The sequence below is a fragment of the Hipposideros armiger genome, unplaced genomic scaffold (assembly GCF_001890085.2).
Source record: "Hipposideros armiger isolate ML-2016 unplaced genomic scaffold, ASM189008v1 scaffold_357, whole genome shotgun sequence".
Lineage (NCBI taxonomy): Eukaryota > Metazoa > Chordata > Mammalia > Chiroptera > Hipposideridae > Hipposideros > Hipposideros armiger.
The window spans coordinates 1,429,093-1,446,059 of NW_017731707.1; the positions used below are offsets into that span (position 1 = coordinate 1,429,093).

The following is a 16,967-nucleotide window of genomic DNA, read 5'->3' on the forward strand; positions in this document are numbered from 1 at the left end:
TTTCAATATCGTTTGAGATGAATCATCACATCGGGACTACGACCGTTTGCGCACCACATTGTTGTAAACAATCCACTTCTCATCACCAGTTATCAGTTGCTTCAAAAAAGGATCGTTTTCCTCATGTTTAATGAGCATATTGCAGATGTTTATACACGCCATCAAATGAACTTCTTTGAGTTCATGTGGAACCCAAATATCGAGCTTGCTTACATATCCCAGCTGCTTCAGGTGGTTTTGAACGCTTGAATGATGGATGTTCAATGTTTCCGCTATCTCTCGTGTTGTATAACATGGGTTTGACCCGATCAATGCCTTTATTTTGTCATCATCAACCTTGGTGGGCCTCCCTGACTGAGGAGTGTTGTTGAGATAAAAATCACCAGCATGGAATTTCGTGAACCATCGTTGGCACTGACATTCTTATAGAGTATTGTCACCGTAAACTTTATGCTTCTTTTCACAAGCTTGACGTGCGTTCTTCCCTTTATGGAAGTAAAACAGTAAAATATGGAAAAAATGTACAGGTCGGTCTTCCATCTTCAACTTGTTATAAAATCTCCAAAACTCAACCAAATAGCTCAATTTTTTTTAAGAATGAGCTAGAATTGTCAGCTGTCAAATGACATAGCAATAACATAGATGCGAATGACTCTAGTACTTCCAAAAATGAACTAGTGCCATCTGTCACAAACATGCATATGACTTTTCCGACAACACAATATTAGTCATCTTGGTAAATGACTGAGAATGGTTTAGTCCTACTAAGAAAAAAAAAAAGTGAGCCACATATGTAATTTTAAGTCTTCTAGTAGCCACATTAAAAAAGTGACAATAAGTGAAATTTTAATAATACATTACATTACATACAATAGACCCAAAATGTTATCATTTCAAAATATAACAAATATTTTTTTAAATTTCAAGGAGGTATTTTACATCCTCTTTTTTTTTTTTTTGGTACTAAGTCTTTAAAATCCAATGTATAATTTCACACTTATAGCACATCTCAGTTCAGACCACTCACATTTCAAGAGTTCAACAGCCATATGTGGAAAGTGGACACCATACAGGAGGGCACAGATTTAGAAGAAACAGAATGCAAGTACATTTCCAAATTTTAGAGTGACTCCACTCTAATAAAGAATGTATGGCCAGTTTGCTGTGTAGAGACCATATAAAGACACTTGAAATTTTTCCTTTTTTAAAAAATATGTTTTAAAATTGGTGGTAAAATAGCAAGGGAGATTTAAAGAGGACAAGGACAAACTAACAGACATCTCAGTCTCTTTAGCTTCTCCCATTTGTCACCTTCAACTTAGGTACAGTGATACACAGGGTTTGGAGATCGCTGACTCATGTATGTAGTAACATGATGTAGAATTTAGGTTAAACATGTAGACCTTTAAGCATAAACATACTTGGAATTTCAGAGAGTTTACCTTCCAGTTGACCCATCCTTTGTCATTTTCATCCATGTTCTTTTTCAACTGGCCTCCATGGCTTGTCAAGTAAAACTGATAAAGAGATCGGGAGGCATAGAAAGGGAGAGCAAAAGACTATTATGTATAATATTTTATTTTCCTCATATACTCATCTGATCATCAATGAAACACACACAAAATTTTCATTCTAGAAAAAATAAATTTGTGAAATGCTTTAAATATACAAGAATTTGTGGTAGAAATGACATATTTTGTGTATTTCATAACTCACTAACTTCCTTATTCCATCTACATTTTCATCCCATTTTCAAGTGCTATACTCTGCTTCTTAATTAATAATTACTGTTCTACAGATTCCCTGCTTCCATGTCAAGTTTCATTCTCTTTCTTTTGCCATCACTGTTACTTTTTACCAGTCAGAAGTCTTGATAATTTTCCTTTGATTCTAAACCCTGACACCTATTTCATGTCTAATCAAGGGTGAGAAGAATATAAAATGTAAAAATATAAAATTATGATCACTTGATGAAAATACCTAACCAAAAACATAATAAGAGTTCCTGTTTCTCAACATCAGTCAGATAGTGTTAATTTTAGGTCACCTAGAATTCAAACAAATTCAATAAGGAAAAGACCCTACTTTCAACAGCAGGCAACTAGTCTCACAAAGCACTCCCTGACTCGAACTAAGGAAGTACCTTTCATAACTATCAGTGACTCCAAATCCTTTCAGTAGAAAGAAACCTACCAACCATAGCACCATAGCACACAGCAGGCTGGGGCAGTTACCCCATTCCCCAGAAGGGAAGAAACGAGAGCTGAGAAACTGGCATGAAAGCATGTGTCTATCCTTTAACGAAGATGAGCATCTACACAGCAATGAGAAAATGTGTAAGAGAATTACGATGACTGGGCTGTGGCTGAGAATGGCAAGTGTGAAAAAAATGTTTAAAATATTTTACTTTATTTTTGTAGAAAATAAAATATTTCAAATTTCGTTCTCTAAGGAAGAGTATCTGTAAGATTCTTATAAAGGCAGCCGGGACTATCTATGCCTTTTCCCGAGGAAGATATAAAAGGAAACTGGAATCTGTTTTAAATTCCTCACACATACCTGCACAGGATGCAGTGCCCGTCGATTTTCTGCATAACATCGTTGAATCTGCTTATGAAGTTTCTTAATGTCCTATAAAAGAGTGCAATTTTTAAAGCCACATTTTAAAAATCATCTATGGCTGTTCCACAATCTTAGTGGAATGGAATAAGCAGAAGGGATGACTAGACAAGTACATATTTTTCTTTTGAGACACAAGTCCTTTCTGATAATTTCTATTCAATTTCCTTACATACTAATAATTACCCTAAGTAAAATCAATACTCTGTAAGTGACCCATTATTTCATATTTTGTATTCACTTAAAATGTCAGGTGAAAACATTTGCTCTTCTTAAGAGTCAGCAAAAGAAAAAAACTCTTAGTGCCATGCTATTACTATTTTCATAACTTACCAATGGTTTGGAGAGTAATTAAAGCATGTTCTCTTGACTAGCATTGTTCAAACAACCAGGTTTCTCAAATTATTTAAATAAGAAATAACTCTATTAAGCCAATCATATTTTTTATTATTTTTGATTAGGACAAATAACAAAAACACTCATAGACCTTTACAATTAATATGCAATTATTGAGTTTTATAATCTAATTATGGTGTTTGTTTTTCTCCCTATGTTGATATATATACATACGCATATGCATATACATAAAAGCAATTTATTAGCTAGTTTAATTTAGGGGGCACAGATTTTGAAAAACTTGATTTAAGATGCATTTTAGTACATAAATTTATATCAAAGTGATATTACATATTAAAATAAGATTATTCAGCTTAGTTTACCTACAGGATTTTCCTGACAATGATTCATGATACCTTTAATATCATCAAGCTGTCAAAACTACAGTCAATGATAAGGCGAAGTGTGCTGTGAACAACATCTCTTCGAATACGTTTTCTGTCATTTCCATCTGAGTTTGATTCCAGTTGACATTGTCGCTCTAATTGCTTTCTCTTGCGTTTTTCCTTCCGTTTTTGTCTAAAATTAGGAATTCAAATAACGGTTGTTATTTGTATATTCACATACTTACAAGGCTCTTTTAAATAGACAAAGAATCACTTTTTTAAATTAGCAGACTGAACCATATCAAACTGCCATTTCTGTGGACCAAAATTGGTCAAATGCCAGCAACTTTATAAAGTCTACCTAAACACTTTGGATAGGAAGGAAATAAGTTTGTAAAAATAATATAGTGCTTTATACACAAATCCTAACACTACTACTGATAAATTCATTTATTATTGGTATCATACTAAGCTAAGAAAACTTTATAAATACATAGTCTGAGAGTTACGATGAATTTTACTTTTATCATTCTTCCCTTACATGATATTCAAGCAATATTTATATGGGATAGGAAAAAAGCAAAGTAAAACTGCTAGTGAAAAAATTAAAATCTCATATATTTTTTTCTCTAATTTGCATCAACTATAGTTTATTTTCTCCCAGTAAATTCTGGCATCATGCAGTAACAGCTTCAGCCTAACTGTTCTCAACAAAACCTGCAACAGTTCTAGCAAAATCAATGTTAGGCCCAAATTTGATCTTTCTGAGGTGGTTATTTTTGTTCCATATCTAGGACATAGATGCTAATTATATCCCTTTCCTAAGTCAGTTGTTTCAAAAATTGTGCTGCTACTCATCATAGGTTCTGGGTGAGAAAAAGTGGACGGTGTAAATTTACCAACACTGCTAAAAAACAAATAAAAGCATACAGTTTTAACAGCCAACTGACAGTGTTGGCTAACAATACATAGCACCAATTCTAATTAACACAATCACTTTTAATGTATCAAAGGACTAGGAAAGGTCCAACATTCCATATTTCTGCACAGGGGTAGAGTACACTCATTTTGAAACATACTTGCGGAGTTCTCGTTGTTCTTCCCATTGTTTTTGTTTTATTAGCTTCTTCATTTGTCGTTTAGATATTGGTTCAATGTTGTTACCTAATCTTGGTTTCTGGCTCTCCTCCCGATCTTCACTTAAGTCTTGTTTTCTTTCAACACTATAAGTCTCAACAAATGCTGGCAACATTTCAGATGACATTATATGATGCCTCTGAAAAATTCAAAAGCAACTTTTCACATGAACAGATGATTCATAAACACAGATAAAAGTAAAAAAAAAACCAATAGATGTGATTAAAATTAAACCTTATCAATAATGCACAATAATGCAAGTTTAGAAAATTAAATGTCATTTATTGGTAAAGATCATGTGACGAAATGGGCACTTTCATATACTGTTGGTGGTCATGGCACAATGTTTCCAGAAGACTACACAATCTGTATGTTTCAAGAGCTTTAAAATGTTGATACCCTTTGACCCAATAATTTATTTTCTTAGAATTCCTGTAAATGAATCAGAAATATACACGAAATTAATGCAAAAGGGTATGCAGTAGTCTGCCCTTATCTGTGGTGATACATCCAAGATCCCCAATGCATGCCTGAAAAGGTGGATAGTACCCAATTGTATATATTTTGTGTTTCTTCCTATATATACGTACCTACAATAAAGTTTAATTTGTAAGTTAGGCACAGTAAGAGATTAGTAACAATAACTAATAATAAAATAGAAAAATTATAATATACTGTAATAAAAGTTACGTGAATTTAGTCTCTCTCTCTCTCTCTCTGATAAGTAGACTAATGGGCAGGTAGCATATACAGCATGGAGATGCTGGACAAAGGGATGATTCACATCCTGGGTGAGATGGAGTGGGTGGCACTAGAATTCATCATGCTATTAAGAATGGTGCGGTTTAAACCTTATGAATTGCTTCATTCTGGAATTTTCCATTTAATATTTTCAGACTGTGGTTGGCTGTAGGGTAACCAAAACCATGGAAATCAAAACTGTGGATTGGGGGTATTACTGTATACTGCAGTTATTTATAACAATGAAAAATTAGTTAAGTACTTGAATGTTAGCAAAAGGGACTAAATAAATTACAGTTCCTCTATAACATGGGCTGAGAATACTCAGCATCCAGTAAAAATAAGCTCCCCCAAATTATTTAGTGATAAAGGCAAACTGTTGTTAAATCAGAAAATCAAAACAAAAAACAATATATACATTATGTCCAATCCTGTTTTAAAAAGCATATATACAAACATGTTTAATTCTTACCCATGATTTTCTGCATTTTCTAAATTTTATAATGTAAACATATTGTTTTATAAAAATATTACTTTTTAAAAGAGGTGAAAGTATTTGTTTTTAGTTGTCTTTAATGCTATAGTATGAGGGAAATGTTACTTTCATTATCTGGGTGGAAACTCACAATTGGTTTTTGACAAAAGATATGCTATAGATTTATATATTTTGAACAGCGCAGAATACAAATTTGGTTGTCCCTCCCCAATAAATATACAATTGTAAATATTCCACTCTAGTCATAGTTAAAAAACAAAATGCGTAAGTTGATTCTGTAATCAGTTGTGGAATGTTTAGGGCCATCTCAAACATCTTTATTTGGATTTAACCACCCTCATCTATGTATCTATTGCCTAGAACTGAACTTGCCTTCAGATTAGTGAAAAGGGTAGCAATACTGAGATTTTTTTCTCTTTGATAGATTATTAACCCAAAGCTTAAAACTGTATTTATTATTTATTCCTACTAAAGACTAAGCACAAAGCTTGCAAATGTTCTACTGTCCTTAAGGAAAACTCTATGATTCCTCCTTCTTAAAGAAACATCAAACAAGTCTGTGCAGAGACGCCAATATCTAAAAGAAAAAAGAAAAATCTCCACAATTCAGATAGTAGACAGACAAAACCTTTGCAAAACATAATTTAAGCAGTAACTTTATTATATTGTTCTTGCTTTCTTTAAAAGTGCAATGTTGTAACAAGACATATGGGGATAACTAAGCAAACTTAGAAAGTTTACCAAATTTTGACCGAAAGACAAGAAATTTTAAGGTTGTGTGCTTTGTGTGCTATAGCAAAAGCCTTGGCATTTTACTAGGTCACAAAATTACTAAGAAGGAGTAAGAATCATCTGGTAAACGAAGTAAGAGTTCACAAGTTTTCCTTATATCACTAACCAAATTGTATCCTTAGTTTGGGGAAACACCTCCTAGATATGACAACTCAAATTTGATTCTCCACTGAAAACTCCATATGGGCAAGGATGATGTCTGCTTTTGCCCAACTAGTATATTATATTGCCAGTACTAACATAGTGCCTGGCACTTAAAAGATGCTTATTATATACTGGTGAATAAATGAGTGAATATGATACTACAAAGGATTTTTAAAAGTAATGAAAATAGTAGTAGCAAACATTTATTAATTTTTACTATGCTTAATAAAAAAATCATCTAATTTACTCCTTAAAACAACCCTACGTGGTAGAAAGTATCATGCCTACTTTACAAAGGAAGACGGCACAGTGAGGTTAAATAATTTGCCCCAAATTGCAAAGCTACTAAACAATTCCTAAGAAACAAGGCATCTAGAACAAATTCAGCACAGGTCCTCAAAATATTTGTTGAATGAATAGATGAATGACATGATGGAGCTAATATTTAAACCTAGATCTAACTCTATTATCCCCCAGAAATCCAAAATATTATTTAGAAAATGAAGGTTTCCAAAGAATGTAAAAGTGATGCCGCTTCAACCTTGCTGTTGGATGGCTCTGAGTATGTCACTGAAAGACAAGGAGAAAAAAATAGCTCCAGTTTTATTCCTACACCACTAAATAAAAAAACTGGGACAGACTTCCTAGAGATGGTTGCCAACCATTCATGTTTTGAGCACCCTGCCTCGCACTCTTGAAATATATGACAATAGGTGATAAAATATAAAAAGGGGAAACAAAAAAGGTATATAGCCTCTCTCAAAACCCAAAACAAGTACTAGAATAGATACTGGTCCGCTGTGCAAAGGCAGCTGGGAGTTTCCCTAGCTTTAAAGTAGGGAGAAAAATAATAAAGACAGAAGATGGGAGAGAGATGCGAGGCAGTTTAAGATGAACCCTTAGTATTGGGGGTGGGGCTCCTCCTTCCATGAAATCAGCCTGAAAACAGGTAAAATTAGACTAAGGCTTATATGAAGCTGAGTACTGCAGAGGAATACGAAGCAAGCAAGACACAGCCTCTCAGCTTACAACCTGGGCCAAGCCATTGAGGTGACATGAATTTATAACACTACACGATTAGAATTCTAAATCATCTATGTAAGCTCTACTGTGGACTGAAGCACTGAACAGGGCCATGAGTGGGAAGAACCACAAAACAGTAGTAGAGAGATGGTTTGGAGAGGGAAAGTAGTAATTCCAGTCAAGATGAGTCTGCAAAGCAAAATTACAGAAAGAAATGATAAAAAAAATCAACAATCAGGAGATTAATTCATTCTACACAAATTGAAAATAATAGGGTGATGTGAAAATGACTTTAAAATAAGTTTGGTTGGGATCTTTCAGAGATCACAAGGGGTAAGAACAATAAAAACAAAATAGGAAATGGGGACACAAGAGCATGCATAAGAAAAGCAAAACAAGAATCCATGAAAAAGAATCAATTTGGAAATGAAGATATGAAAATTTCAATAGATGAAACAAACTCCAGATTACCTGGAGTCCAAGAGGTAAAAGATGGATTAAAAGACATCCTGATAATCTGACTCTGAATTCAGAGAAATAAAGTGAAAAAATGTCAGAGCAGTTAAAAGACTTGAATTACAAAATGAGAGAAATACAGGCAAAAAGGTAATTGAAGATAAATGTATAATCTTGAGTGCATTCATTAGTTTAAAAAACAACAACAACTGGAAAATAAAGTAAGCATCCAATTTAAGAAATGGAAGACGGGAAACTCAATAAACCTGAAAAGATTAGAGGAACATTTTACAATGAATGTGATTCCTGGGATCACTTTTATTTTACTTCATTTCTATAAGTAGTGCATTAAATAAAAACCAGCAATGCATGTGTCCAAAACAATACAGGGTGGTGAAAACATAAGCTCAACCTGCCCATTAAGCTAAATATGCAAACTTAAAAGAACAATTAAAATTCACAGGAGACAAACTGCTCTCTTCATGAAACAATAATATTTTAAGAGAGACTATTTCCATTCATCATTGGAACTATCATTTTCTGATAGTTCTCTATTATGTTTCAAAAACTGCAAGTGTTGATTGGCTCTAGATGAAAATTTAAAAATGTAATGTCTAGCAATGTTACAGCTCATGTACACCAGGGGGAGCTTTTGCCTTGTCTATCGAAGAATTCTGAGTTAAATTTAACTTGGTCTATCACTGCATACTAATGTTTTTAAACAGCCTATCAAATATATAGCAAGGTCATAAACTAGTCAACATCATTATCCTTATTATGTTTAAAGCTCTTCCCAATTAAGAAAATGCACTGTAGTAAGTGACTTTTTTAAAGTTTTGATTAAGCTAGATACCTGGACGGATGGAATACAACAAAAAAGATGCTAGCTTGAGACCCTATAAATTATTGCTTACAGCACACTTTACATACAAAGATATGTATATGTACCAACTCCCACTGCCCGTACTAATAAGCAGTTCACTATGCACTAGCTTGTTCGGATTACCTGTTAACAAATATACGGTGTTTTACTAGGTATACTTATTTATTTTTTTGGCCACAGTTTACAAGCTCCATGGCAGAGTTTTGCGTTCCTCCCTCGAGTGCAGTGACGCTCACAGTACATTTTCATTCATTCAACCGTGTTTGAAAAATACTTAAGAATATTTTGTAGCAACTGTAGAAATGTGTATGTGAAATTTAGGTTATTTAAGCACAGAATTTCAAAAATGGTTCATTTAGTCCTAGAAATAGGTTGTATCACGTGGGCTTATAAACAAATAACTGGATAAAGATGACTAAGGCCACTTGGTGTGGGACGAATACATTAAAAAGTACTTCAATATTCCTTGTATTTCCACTTCCTAGCACAACTTTCGGCAGGGAGAATACACATAAAAAATCTGTAAATGGCCAAAGTAAAACAAATAAACAAAAAAACACTTTTACGGATTTTATTGATTGGGCTAAAACAGTCTTTTTAAGTTATGACACAGATTCCCTTCCAGGAAGATCCAAACGAATGCTGAAATAACTACAGACTGGAATGAAAGGACCTGGCAGGAAGTTTTTAAAAGGAAATGCCTTTTTAAATCCTTTTTAAAAACGGGCCGGTAGAATCCGCGGTAGCGAGAGCGCTTGCAGGCCCTTGGGGCAGAGAGGGCTGAGATGGGATAGGGAGAGAGCGAGGATTTTAAAAAACTAACACAAAGTAAGAAAATCATCTGTTGCTATCTTTTTATCTCTACACGAATGCCCCAGTTTTAACGCTTAAAATATTTCAGTGAAATAAAGTAACACCTCGGTCTTCTTAAAACCGTCCTCAGCTCGCCGCCACGGGGCCTCACTGCACCTGCAGCAACCTTCCCCGGGGCTCTCCACTTTTCAGAGCGCTCAGCTACGTCGGCCCCTCGTAGGCGAAGCCAGACCAGGCAGGTTGAAAGAGGTAAAGCGACTTGCCCAGGTCTCTAGCTACCAAGTGGCAGAGCTCGTTTCCGGCCCTTCAGAGTCGGATTCCCTCTCCCTTCGTTGTTTGACAACTCACTCGTCACATACTAGGGGTCGGATCCCGAGCCCTAGGCGAACGTGAACAGCAGTCTCCCCACTGCGCGGGCGGGCACAGCCTCGCTCCACTTCCCAAATTAGGCCACGCTCGAGAGGATGCACAACAGAGGCGGGATTAAGCTACAGCCAGCCAATCACAGAGCTTCTTGGCGGGCCGCGGGGGCGCACTTATATGATGTTACAGCTGCCTCTACCATAACCCCGCTCCCCTCTTCCCCGGAAGCCCTAGTTGCGAGTCGAGGGAGGCACTGGCACGCGCCCCTTTTGCGCCCCGAGGATACCAAAGGGTAGGCAAGCACCAGCCTCAGTTCCAGGAGACTTACCGAGCGGAGGAGTTGGCGAGGAATCTGAGCGCACGCGCAGAAAGCCTTTCTGGAGTGGTCCAGATATCGCTCCCGAGTCCTCCGTCGGAAACTTCAACTCCCAGAGGCAGGGACGGTAGCTACACGTAGGAGGCTATGGCGATTACGCCTTACGTCATATAACTGCGCCAAAACCAGACCCGCCGTGGGGCGGAGTCAGGAGGTAGGGCTTTTGGAGTGGGAGGTAGTTACAGTGATGCTTGGCTTTCCCCTTAAAGGCGCGTGTGTATCTGCGGACGTTCATATTACGCGGGTATTCATTCATATATTCCTGTGGGAGGCTTGGGGGTGGGTAAGACATTCCTACTCTTAAATATTAAAAATGCGAAACAGTGACGAAGGGCTTGTAATTCTTCTGTGTCGGAAATGAGAGGAAAGCAGGAATGCCTAAACTAAATATAATTTATACAGAAAGAGGTTGTATCACATGGTTTTACACAATTCAAAGGGAAAATCCAATTTAAAAAGTGAGTTAAATTGCCCATAAGATGAATTTTAATCTAGAATATTTAGGACTTTTTTCTTGCTTACAGCCGGAAATCTTTCTCTCCATTCATTCCTTGAATTATTTTTCCTAATGCTGTTTTGCAAAACATCAGGTGAATTTCATTGTTTATAATACTTGACCTTATGTAATCTTTTTGGTATATATAGACCAAGTCAACTGAGGGAGAACTGAAGCATAATCCCATAGATTGTAGTTATCTGTTTAGCTTTTTTATTCGGTCCTACTTCTAATAGGTGATTACTGCAGAATTTGAAAATATAAAGTTTGAATCAATTAATAGACTGCTATCTCAGTATGGAAACAATTTTGAAGTAAATTATTCTTGATATTTGAAAATATATTTGAAGATCTTTAAAGGTTTCAATGAATAAAAATTAAATTCAGAATTTGTTTTCTAAAAGATTTGAAATTTATCTCAATTTAGTCACAAAAATTAAGTCACTCTTGCTTTAAACCCTCAAGTATTTCTTGAAAAACTATGTCAGCTGTAACACTGTTGTGAGTCACTCTGTTTCTTTCTCATCTCAGATCTAAAAGATCTCTTAATTGAGCATTGGATCTATTTCCGATTTGTTAGTAGGGCACCTTTTTTCAGCTGCATCCATATCAGGGCAAAGAGTAGCTGAGAGAGGATTAGTAATTGGATATGTAGCCCTTCATATGTAGGTCATTAAACTCAGGTTGGCATAGTGATGTGCCAAATCTTTTAACAGCTGTTCAGTTGCCCCTCGGCGATCTGTTTTAGGAATAATTTTATATTTCTTCAGAGTTAATACCTGGCACCCTATATTTTAAAAATTAATCTGTAAAAACCCTCGTGTTTTAATAGTGGAGTCAATAACTTTTCATTTCACAAAGCCACTTAACTTTATAGTTATGGTGCAAGATTTAAAATAAAGTACCAGCAAAAAAAAAAAAAGAAAAAAAAGGGGAGGGTTTACTAAAGATTGAAGCATATAAAAAGTACAGAAAGGTAAAATTATGATATGAAATAATCTTATTTTCATTGACTTGTACAATTCATTTGTTTATTTGACACATTTATTGAGTTCCATATTTTTTGTCTTAGTACTTTGATACGAAGAGACTAAAGCATGATTGCCATCCTTAAAGAACCCCTAGTCTAGTGGGACAATCAGCAGTAAATAAATACCATATAACATATAATGTACTTGAGACACTTGTACCTGGAAAGGAGCAACTAAATGCTCCTGTAGGCAAGAGATGTAGTTTCAGAAGTTGAATAAGTTTGCTCCATCTTGGAAAGTAAGTAGGAGTTTTCCAGATAGAAGGGAAAGGTATTTAAAATATTGGGAACAGTGAAAGCAAAGATACGGCATAGTTTGGCACATGACTGAAAAGCTATGGGTAGCCTGAGAAAGAAGGAAGAGAGAGTAACCCCAAGGGTTTCTCTAATTTGGACAATTGTAGGAATGTAATTGTGTTAACTGGGTTGGTTAAAGAATAGTGGAAGAAAAATAGGTTTTGAAAAAAATAATTTCGTTTTTAATATGTGGGTTCTGGGGAGTCTGAGGACGTCTAAGTAGAAACAGATTTAGAAATCATCACATATTTGGTAGTGTAAACCAACATAAACGGTTGAAACAAAGAGGTGTTAGTCCATGGTTACAAACCTGTAATAGTTATGAGCACTAGAAGGTAACAAAAGAGAAAAAGTTATCTGGGAGCAAAGTGTCACAAATCTGAGAGCACATTTTCTATTTAATCAGGGTACAAGTTCCAACTAGGAATGTGCAATAAACTAGTGCAATAAGACCAGAAAAGAAAAGGAAGAAGTAAAACTGTTCTTAGATGACATAATTGTCTATGTAAAAATATCCCCAAAAATCAACTACAAAAAATCCTCATGGAACTAATAAGTGATTATAGCAAAGTCACATGATACAAGATTAACATACAAAAGTCAATTGATTTTCTATCTACCATCAATGAACAATTGGAACGTGAAATTAAAAAAAAAAGAACCAAAAAAAAGAAAGAAAATACTTAGGTATAAATCTAACAAAACATATGGAGGGTCTATATGAGGGAAACTACAAAACTATGATGAAAGAAATAAGATCTAAGTAAATGTAGAGATATTTTGTGTTCATGGATTGGAAGACTCGATATTGTAGAAATAGCACATTTTGTGCCCAGATCTTGGTTCTAATACTATTCTCCAATAAAAGGAACAAGAGCTCCTTGGAGAAATGACTGATTAGGGTGGAAATGTGCAAGATAAACCTGGAGCCTCCTGTAATGCCAGAAATTAAGGAAATGCTTTAGCATGCATACACACACACACACACACACACACACACACACACACACACACACACAGAGATAGGATATGTCAAAGGAACACAGGCTCTAACTGAAAGAACCCCCAATGGCCAGAGCTGGAACAATTGTAGAAACAAAGTAGTAGTGGATTATAACCCCAAATATAAAGTAAATATCCGTATTGACATAAATGATAAATAAGTGGAGAAGAGACAAATCTCCCATACAGAGGAATTCTAAATAATTTATATAGATACTCCACCCTCAAGGAGGAGGAATATAACTCCCTACCCCATGGCTACATAAATTACTTCCTTCCAAAGAGTAAAGTATGGAAAAGAAAGTAAAAAAAAAGTAACTTTACAGTGGAGAACCCTGACAACACTGCACAGCCAGATGATCAAGGTCAACATCAATAGTAATAAATCATGTTGATAGTATATACCTTTGATACAATGTGATGAAAATGACACCTCTGTGGCCTTCCTCCCTCAAACCTATAAACTCAGTCAAATCATGAGAAAAACATCCCACAAATTCCAATAGAGGAGCATGCTATAAACAACTGTCACAGCCGAGAGGTGGTTAAGGATACATAACAACTAAATATATTATATCCTGGATGGGATGTTGGAACAGAAAAAAAAAAATTAGATAAGAACTAAGGAAATCTAAAGTATGGATTTTAGTTACTAATAACATTGATATTGATTTCTTAATATTTACAAATCTACCACACTAATGTAAAATATTAATAATAGGGTGAATGGTGCAGGCTACACGGGAAATCTCTGGACTGCCTTTGTAAATAAAATTATTCTGATCAAAATTTAAATTTGTTTTCTTTACAAAATAAGAAAGAGCCGCCTCTTTCATCTACTGAAAGAGAGCCATCAATTCTCTCCTTTAAATGCTAGAAATTCAGTTTTGCGTGGCCAAAGATAATGTAAAGTTAAAATAGATTCCCTTTAAAGTGACTGTTATTGACTCATAAGGATTTTTTGGTTGGTGGAAGAATCACTATTCTTTTTGGAGAGTCTTAGATTCCAAATGTTTCAAACCTAAGTCTCAAGTTTACTCTTGTCAAGGAAAGGCATTTAGTAGGTATTTATTTTATCAGACAGAACTCTTAAACAATACTTTCAAAATAGTATATGTGTTCTATATCTTTGCCATGGTGTAAAACTTGCAGCGCATCATAAGAATATTCTTAACCTAACATATTTTTCATGGTTCCTTGAAAATGCTAATTTCCTCATTGAATTGAAAACTATTAGATTTTATTATGACCGCTTAGGGACAACTTGAAGTGCCCCTCTAAGAAAAAATTTTTTCCATCGATTCTAAGAATAAAGTGTTTTGATGTTACAAAGACTTTTTATTTCCTCTATAGCTACCATACATCCTGACTTACTATATCTATATCTAGTAGGGTAATGCATTTATGCATTTTCTTTCAGCCTTTATAGTGGTAAAATTTATTTATCTTCTAAACAAGAAAAATGAGTTAATTCCTAACAACCTCTGATACTTAACAGAAACACAACTGTACTTTGGAATTAGTCATTAATCTTTATTTCATAGTCTCTTAATTATCACTTCAAAATACTAGTTTAGCAAATATTCTAGTGTCATGTTCTACTAGTGGAATTACATTGCTATAGTATTGTTTTAAAATCTATTATTTGATTTTGACCTGGCTAGCACAGATTAGTTTTTCCCTCTGTAAATTCAGCTCAACATCTAACCATAATAGTCAAGTGCTCTGTTAGCCTCCATACAAAATTCTGATGGACTTATCAAAGGGCAGTTCCAACTAATAATTCTGTGTCATCCATGAGAAATCAATTTTTTCCACATTCTACCTCTAATATTTTTTTAAGTAAAGGAGAATATTGGATTAAGTTTCAATGTGTTTTTCTGTAATCCTTAACTCATTTTACTAAATTAACCTGAGCCTTATTTTTTTATTATGTAAAATGATTGTCGTTAGGATATACTATAAAAAATGTAAAGTGCATAGCATAGTATACTGTACATAGTAATCATTCCATAGATGGCAGCTCTTGTTATTTTTATGCTGTGCTATGTTTCTGTCTTGCTTCACATGCCATGTAAAATAGCTGATGAGTTTTGGGAGATATCTTCCACGTATACTGTATAATGTTTGTTCTGCTTGATCAACAAAATAACAGAAGAGAATGCCTCTTCTTTGGTGCACAAAATTCACTGAATATGAAAAGAGTTTGGCATTCTTATTTCATCTCTGGTGAAACAATCTTAAGTCTTTCAAATATCTTTGTAAAAAGAAACAGTTATAAGCAAAATATAAAAGGATGATGTTATATATTATCAACAGAAGCAGCCTTATTTGATCAATCTATGTTGAAATGACTAATACAGTGATTCATAGGCACTCTCTATTGAAAATCAAATGACTAAATGAAACAGCATTTATTTTATTGGGCAATAGTGATAGGCCCTTTATTGGTTGGACTCTGGTAATCACCTGACAAAGAATGGTACTTTACCCGAAGAGACACGTATCATGCACTACTTAGTCCAACCACAAACATTAAATGTCTAAGTAACTGTGAGCCTCAAACGGAAATACAAAAGACAGTTCTCATCGAATCACATAAGATTCAAACTACCTGTACTCCTTAATTTAAATAAATATGTGAAGTTTAAGTGGCTTTATATAATGGCTTATATAAAGAAGCTATAATGGCTTTATATCCCTATGTATGTAACGCAGAAATTGTAGAAACGTAGAAATCTATTCAAATGTAAAGCAATAAAGCCTTTCGCAATACCTTGTATTTATAATACCTACTAATCATAAAAACTTACATTTCTTCAACAAAGGTATTTTTTTAAGAATGGCCTTTTCTGTTTACCCCAGGAAAACATAACTTCAAGGTGATAGTTACAACCATTTTATTTTTGTATAGGTACTTTAGCCATAATTTATATATGATATAAATTATGATAGCAAATGAAGTTCTAATCTTGATGATAAAGACAAACAATTTTCATCTTTCAGCTCTTTATATAAACTTTGGAGATTTTTTTAAGTTTTGTATTTCATTTTGTGGCCCTATCAAGTTGGCTATCTTTAACCGGGGTTTTCTAAATTTAAGCCTGAGGTCAGGATTCTAGAAAAGAATTTGAGAAAGATGAGGGTAGATTTAAGAACACATTTTATACTTAAAAATGGCCTTAAGTATTTTCAAGTTAATTCAAATAGCTTTTCACCAGCACTTTATTCCCTCCTTGGCCAAAACAACCCCACGTGCCTCCCAAACCACCTCATTTTAGTAGGTTTGGTACATATCAGGCCTTCGTGAGAGTTTCCAAGGATAAGAGTTGGTTCAGTTAGCATGGCCTTAGCCATACTAGAGTATTTGCTTTAATTCTAGAGACATTTCCTAAGTAATTTCCTGTAGCAGAAATGCTAAGGGCTGAAATCCCCCCTCTGAATCTCTTCCTAGAAATGAGATTCAAAAAGTATCAGAGACTCCATCCAGCCACTTTGGGGACTTGGACAAGTGTTCCTTGTCATAGGTACAGCTAGAGGTCTACTATGATATTTATGTACATGTGTGTGTGTGTGT

At 34.8% G+C, this 16,967-nt stretch overlaps 2 protein-coding genes across 8 annotated transcripts in view; one reads left to right on the forward strand and one right to left on the reverse strand.

Moving 5' to 3' along the window:
• TRMT10A (tRNA methyltransferase 10A) overlaps window positions 1–10,718 on the reverse strand; it is a 22,287-nt gene extending 11,569 nt beyond the window's left edge. The window contains exons 1-6 of one of the 7 annotated variants that reach the window (XM_019661675.1): window positions 10,175–10,283; window positions 9,715–9,793; window positions 4,421–4,617; window positions 3,372–3,534; window positions 2,560–2,631; window positions 1,443–1,517 (exon numbers count right to left, since the gene is read on the reverse strand). In XM_019661675.1, the coding sequence (XP_019517220.1) occupies window positions 1,443–1,517; window positions 2,560–2,631; window positions 3,372–3,534; window positions 4,421–4,605 (495 nt within the window). In that variant the 5' untranslated portion in view covers window positions 4,606–4,617; window positions 9,715–9,793; window positions 10,175–10,283. Of the gene's footprint in view, window positions 1–1,442; window positions 1,518–2,559; window positions 2,632–3,371; window positions 3,535–4,420; window positions 4,618–9,136; window positions 9,686–9,714; window positions 9,794–9,930; window positions 10,284–10,517 lie in introns of those variants that run through there. The other 6 variants (XM_019661674.1, XM_019661673.1, XM_019661676.1 and 3 more) reach the window with 6 other exon arrangements.
• MTTP (microsomal triglyceride transfer protein) overlaps window positions 8,079–16,967 on the forward strand; it is a 54,039-nt gene continuing 45,150 nt past the window's right edge. The window contains exons 1-2 of the mRNA XM_019661645.1: window positions 8,079–8,159; window positions 10,424–10,481. Of these exons, the coding sequence (XP_019517190.1) occupies window positions 8,079–8,159; window positions 10,424–10,481 (139 nt within the window). The remainder of the gene's footprint in view (window positions 8,160–10,423; window positions 10,482–16,967) is intronic.